This window comes from Phascolarctos cinereus, unplaced genomic scaffold (assembly GCF_003287225.1).
Source record: "Phascolarctos cinereus isolate Bilbo 61053 unplaced genomic scaffold, phaCin_HiC Scaffold_9;HRSCAF=440, whole genome shotgun sequence".
In the NCBI taxonomy this organism is placed as follows: Eukaryota; Metazoa; Chordata; class Mammalia; order Diprotodontia; family Phascolarctidae; genus Phascolarctos; species Phascolarctos cinereus.
Genome location: NW_027556402.1, coordinates 8,585,013 through 8,591,012, shown reverse-complemented (window position 1 = coordinate 8,591,012; position 6,000 = coordinate 8,585,013). Strand labels below are relative to the sequence as shown.

Here is a 6,000-nt window from a genome sequence, read left to right as displayed (position 1 = left end):
CGTCCTTTGACTGTCCTTGGGAACAGGGATCCGACCTCTGCAATTTAGTCCTGTGTGACCTTGTTCAGGTCATGTTCTCTCAGATTCGGGGCCCCTTCCCTCCAACCCCCGGGCGGACCGCGCTCCAGCCTCCGCTTCCGCCCCCGCCCCCGCCCCCGCCCCCGCCCCTGCCGGCCCAGCCAGCTGCAGGGCCTGAATTCGAGCCTGAGCCTGAGGAGCCCGAGCCCGCGCCCCGCCCCCCCCCCCCCCCGCAGGCCTCCCGGCCGCCCCGCGCTGCGCCGCTGCCCGCCTTGGGCAGTGCCCGAGCCCGCAGCCCGCCTGCCCCTGTCTGTCCCCGGCCCGCTCCGGCCCGCTCCGGCCGCGTGAAGACCCAGTTCCGTAGCGGCGGCGAAGCGGGCCGTGGCCTCTGGGGCGGCTGCTGAGCTGTGGGGTGTAGAGGGAGGGGGCGACCTCTCGCCCGGTGGGGGGCCCGCGCAGCCCCGCGACATGGAGGCCGAGGAGCGCGGAGGAGGCGAGGGACGGGGAGGGGGTGGCCGCTGCTGCCCGCAGTCCCCGCAGGCCCCCGAGCCTCGCACCCGCAGCCAGGCCTATAGCTGGTGCCGGGAGTTCCTGCCCGGAGCCTGGAAGGCGCTGTCCGAGGCCGAGCTCCACGTGCGCGAGGTCCGCGGCGGCCTCAGCAACCTGCTCTTCCTCTGCTCCTTGCCGGACAGTGTCCAGTGCATCTCCGACGAGCCCCGCCACGTGCTTCTGCGCCTGTATGGAGCCATGCTGCAGACGAGGGCCTGGGATCCAGAAGGAGCTGGGCCAGCCCGGAGCGAGCAGACCGGTCCAGGGGCCGAGCTAGCGGTGCGGGAAAGTGTCATCTCCGCCATCCTGGCCGAGAGGTCCCTGGGCCCGAAGATCTACGGGATCTTCCCACAAGGCCGCCTGGAGCAGTTCATCCCCAGTCGTCCCTTAGACTCTCAGGAGTTAAGTCTGCCTCACATCTCTGCGGAAATAGCGGAGAAAATGGCTGCGGTGCATGGCATGAAGATGCCCTTCAATAAAGAACCCGAATGGCTTTTTGGAACCATAGAGAAATATTTAAATCAAGTTCTGACAATTAAATTCACCAGAGAATCCCTAGTTAAAAAACTAAACCAAGTCCTCAGTTATAATCTGCCTTTGGAAATGGAAAGTCTAAGGTCTTTGCTGGAATCGACTGTCTCTCCAGTGGTGTTTTGTCATAATGACTGCCAAGAAGGGAACCTTCTCTTGCTGGAAGGCAGGGAGAGCTGGGAAAAGCCGAAGCTGATGCTCGTCGACTTTGAATACAGCAGTTACAATTACAGGGGCTATGACATTGGCAATCACTTCTGTGAATGGATGTATGACTACACTTATGAAAAGTACCCGTTTTTCAGAGCCGACATACTGAGGTACCCTACCAAGGAACAACAGCTCCATTTTATTTCCAACTACTTGGCTGCCTTCCAAAATGGATTTGAAAACCTCAGCAAGGAAGAGATGTCCAAAATGGAGGAAGAAATGTTGGTAGAGATCAACAGGTTTGCCTTGGCGTCCCATTTCTTAGGGGGACTTTGGTCAGTCATACAAGCCAAAATGTCACCTATTGAGTTTGGGTACATGGACTTCGCACTAGCCAGGTTTGATGCCTATTTCGACCAGAAGAGGAAACTAGGCCTGTGAAACTTGGAGCCATTTGAAGCAGGGGGTCTCTGCACGGTTTGTGTGATAAGTGCAGCTGGGCGGGATTTCTCTGTGCTGGACTCCTGCACCTGAAGCCAGAGAGGCTTGGCCCATCTCCCTGGGGAACATGGATAAGTGGGAGACTACAGAGATTATATTAAAGTGGAGTGATGTTATTTCCTATCTCCTTGATGATTTCACTAGGAGTCTTTGCCATGAGGTTGGGAAGCAAATCAGATTGCGGGAGTTGAGTATGTCATCATCCTTTCCTCCTCCTTGGGGCAGGTGGGGAGCTTATCCCCCTCTACATGCCAAGAGCAAGCAGCATGTGTGTGTGTGTGTGTGTGTGTGTGGTGTCAGGGAGGGTGGCTGGTTGTTATTGGTTCATTGGCATGGATTTTTTAAAACTTCCTGGTAAAGGTTGTGGTAGGATGTTTGGCAATGGCCACGCATTGTAGACACTACTAGCTTGTAGAAGGAAACAGGAGCTGCCCACGGTGTCACTGCTTAGAGAGCATGCTGTGTGCCTCTACGTGTCCAGAACACTACTATCCTAACCCTTGGGTCCAAGGCGACAATGCTCGAGAAGGCACATGGACGTAGAGAGAGCTCACACTGTAGCTTCCTTGTGACTGGTGTACATGCTTTATTATCCAGAGGTATCTTACAGTGACTAGAAAGAACCCTTCCCCTAACTTGCTGGGCTTCAGTGAAGAGGACCACAGTGCCTAGAGTGGGTAGTGGGCTTGGGGCAGTAGGGAGGGACAGTTCACACAGTGCCACCACATGCTTCCACCAGCTGATGGGGTGTGGTAAAGCTCTCCTGCAAGGCCTCTGCCCTGGGCCTCCCCTTAGCCTAGACCCTCCTGTGTTGTGGGGAAGGGAATGATTTAATAAGGGCTTGGTCTTCCTCCTCCTCCCACCATTTGTGGGGTGGGAGGAGAACCCTTGTAAAGGTTGAAAAGCCCCAGCTGCTTCCACAGCCCCCACTTTTCCCTTATGGCACCCTGCTAGTACCATGATTAGAGTGATCAGTGCCCTCTGCAGAGAAATGGGGGAGGAGAAGAATCGCTGTGAACTGGCCATAGGTATTAAATGACCCTTTGGGGTAAACCTTGAGCTCTTTTGTACTCTGAATTTTGATCTGAGTTCTTTGTGCAAACATTTCTGCCACCACACAGACTGTACTATACTAAAAATAAAAGTTTTAAAATCAGAAAAAAATGGAAACAGTGATTTGTACAGTTAAGATTCTGTCATTCACACCATAGTATGAATGAAATAGAAATTCCTTAGGGACTTAAGCACTTGATTAGAACTTTGAATGTTCCTGTGGTGACAAGTAACAAAAAAGTTTTCCGGGCTAACCAGGGAAAGTCTCTGCCATTTGGTACCTGTTTGAATAGGTACATTACACCTGGCATAGGGTAAGCACTTAATAAGTGGTTTTTGATTGAGCATGACCTTGGGTAATTTCACATCCCCCGGGCCTTAGTTTCCTTATCTGTAAAATTAAAAGATTGGACCAGATAGACACTGAGCTCACTCTAGGGAAGTCACAGAAACATCAACCCTCAGATTGTGAAGTCTTCACAGGCCACCTGGACTGAACCTCACCTGAACAAGAATTCCCTTTCCCTTGTCCTCTAAAAGTGATTACCTAATCTCTGCTTGGGAACCTTCTGGGAGAAAGAACCCCACTATGGTCTAAGCCAGCGCACCCCACTTTTGGACAGCCCCCAAGCATTGCATCTCCCTCCTCCTCCACCCCTTCCCGCTTTTAGTTTGGCTCTCCGGCTTTAACCATAGGGTTATAGGCTATTAATTTGGTCCTCTAGCCTTAACAATAGGATTATAAATGGTTGGGTGGATAGACATGTTAAAAGATAGTATTAAAAGGCTTTAGCCTCCAGGTTTAGAGGTAGAATCTCAGACTGGGAGCTGAAAAGGACTCCAGACATCATCTCAAGACGTCCCTCTCGTTCCAGAGACCAGGAAACTGAGGCACAGAAGAGCGACTTGCTCTATATCCGCCAGCTAGGAAACAAGGGATTTTTGTGTTCTTCCCAGTACAGTACACCAAGTTCCCTGTGAGCTTTTTTTGCAAACTCCATATAACTCTAGGGTGCAGTGAAAAATGTTTCCAATAACTTTTTGTAGCGAGAGGCTACAAAAGCTTCTGGGAAGCTTCCCCCTCTTCATACCCCTGACGGTCAAGGGAGTCGTTGTCCACCGTTCATGACCTTGGAGCCAGGTTAGCGGCCAGAACTCGGATTTTTGGCGGCGGCGGGGGAGGGGTGTCTAGACAGAGCGGAGGGTACAGTGCCGGGGAGGGAGGCCTCGGACTTGACTCGTCGCAGTCCCCATCCCTGCAGACCGGGCCCGGTCACCGAAGCGGAACCGCGGAGGTCCCCGCCCCGCTCCACTGTAGCCTCAGCCCAGCCCGGCCCCAGAGGAAGCGCAGGCGCCAGGGCAGGCTGGGGCGGGCCCACCCGTGGAGGTGGGGCTGGGGCTGGAGCCGGGCCGCGGGCCGGAGCGGAGATCGAGGGCGGGGCCGACGTTCTGGGTGGGACGGGTCCGGGAGCTGGGGCTGCGGAGTGAAGTCTGGGTCCGCCTCTGCTGCGCCACGTCTCTCATCTCGCCTTCCTCCCGCCGCCGTCGCCGCCGCTGCTAGGGCTGCTGCCGCATTTCGGCCCCGCCGCCCGCCCAGCCCAGTGCAGCCCAGCGCAGCCCCGCCTGCCCCCGGGCACGTCTGAGAACCAGACATTAAGGGTAAGTCACCTCGGAGACAGGGAGTGAGCCCAGAGGCTGGCCACGTTCTCCCTGGGTTATTGAAGAGATGCAGAGGGCTCTAGACGGGGGCCCAGGAGTCCTGGGTTCGAGTCCCAACTTTGCCATCTGCTAACTGTATGACTTTGAGCGAGCCCCTTCCGCATCTACAAAAGGAGTTGTAATGACCCAGTGGGAAGAAGAGTGGACGCGGGTTCAAATCCAACCTTTGCCACTACCGGTGTAACTAGGCAAATCACTTCTCTGCGGACTTCAGTTTCCTCTTTGTAAAGTCGCGGGCGGGGAGGGGGGCTTTAGAGCTTCCAGCTCTAAATCCTAAGACTAGGTGACCCCCAGATTTCTCCCAATGCTTATATCCTTCGGGCGAGGAGCAAGGGTGGGGCAGCACATTGTCTTCCCTCCTGACTGAGGCCTCACGCCGGTGCTCTGTTCGAGTCGTTAGTTACAGATGCCACTTCCCTGCTCTCCTCCCCACCTGTCCCGTGAGGGAGATGGAGGGATGAAGGTAGCTCTGCCTCACTTCTTTCTTGTGCATTAATCTCAGTCGTTTTGAGCTCTTCAGGGTCGCCTGTCCTGGATACTGGGAGAGTTGGGTGCTTAGGTCCTTAAGAAAGATGCACTAACCTGTCACAACTGTCTTCTCTTGTAGGTCCTGTTCACCTTTCCCCTACGTCTCAGAAACCAACATGGTAACGTCCTTTCCTTTCCCAATCTTCTATTTAATGTTAATGAAATTGAGCAAATGATTATTATTGTTTCAGTGACCGTGCAGCCAGTATTTCTTAGCATTTGAAGACCAGGCAGTGTTGCTTAGTGGTTAGAGAGCTGGTCTTAGGGCCAGAAAGACCAGCTGGCTTGTGTGACCCAGGGCAGGTCACAACCTCCCTGTGCTCTGGGCAGTTCTCTCTCAGACTCTCAGTTGCAGAGAAGGTGCCAACTTTCATTGATAGAGAGGGAGTTTCCTCATGCAGGGAGTTTCCAATATTAATTAAATCCCAAGTCCTGCCCCTGTCCCTTTAATGATCATAGATTTAAAGCAATAAGGGGTCTTAATAATAATCTTGTCCCACTCCTTCATTTTAAAGAGAAGTTAACTGGAAGCTGGAGAAATTAATTGCCCTCCCTGGGCTCCCACAGAGCTGAAATTTAAACCGTCTTCTGACTCTCAGTTTAGGACTCTTTCCTCCATCTGGCAGTGAATTGTTTAAAAAGAGGGGGAATAAAAACTGAAACAAGTTTAGGACTATCCCTGCCTTTTTTGGATTCCTTTGTCATGGTGACCTCTCACCACCCCCATCCCCACCCCCTTTCTTTTTTCTTTCCTCCCTAACCTGCTTTGGTTGAGTGGAAGTACAGTTAAGGGCCTGGAAGCAGTGATTTGGGTGGTTCCCCTGCTCCCCCAACACTCCCTTCCTTTTCCTTCTCTGTGTGTAAAAGTGAGCCCTCCCACAAGCAACTCATTTTGGGACCAGAGTCAGGACAGCTCATCGTGGTCATGTGAGCTGATAGTTTCCTCCCAAG

General features: G+C 53.6%; 1 protein-coding gene and 1 pseudogene across 1 annotated transcript in view; both read left to right on the top strand.

The window, feature by feature from the left end:
* The first annotated feature begins 298 nt into the window (after positions 1–298).
* On the top strand, positions 299–1,865 carry LOC110223004 (choline kinase alpha pseudogene; annotated as a pseudogene).
* Positions 1,866–4,259: 2,394 nt separating this feature from the next.
* Positions 4,260–6,000, top strand: part of ANXA5 (annexin A5) — a 56,247-nt gene continuing 54,506 nt past the window's right edge. Inside the window, exons 1-2 of the mRNA XM_021008341.2 lie at positions 4,260–4,461; positions 5,129–5,168. Coding sequence (XP_020864000.1) covers positions 5,166–5,168 — 3 coding nt within the window. The 5' untranslated portion in view covers positions 4,260–4,461; positions 5,129–5,165. The remainder of the gene's footprint in view (positions 4,462–5,128; positions 5,169–6,000) is intronic.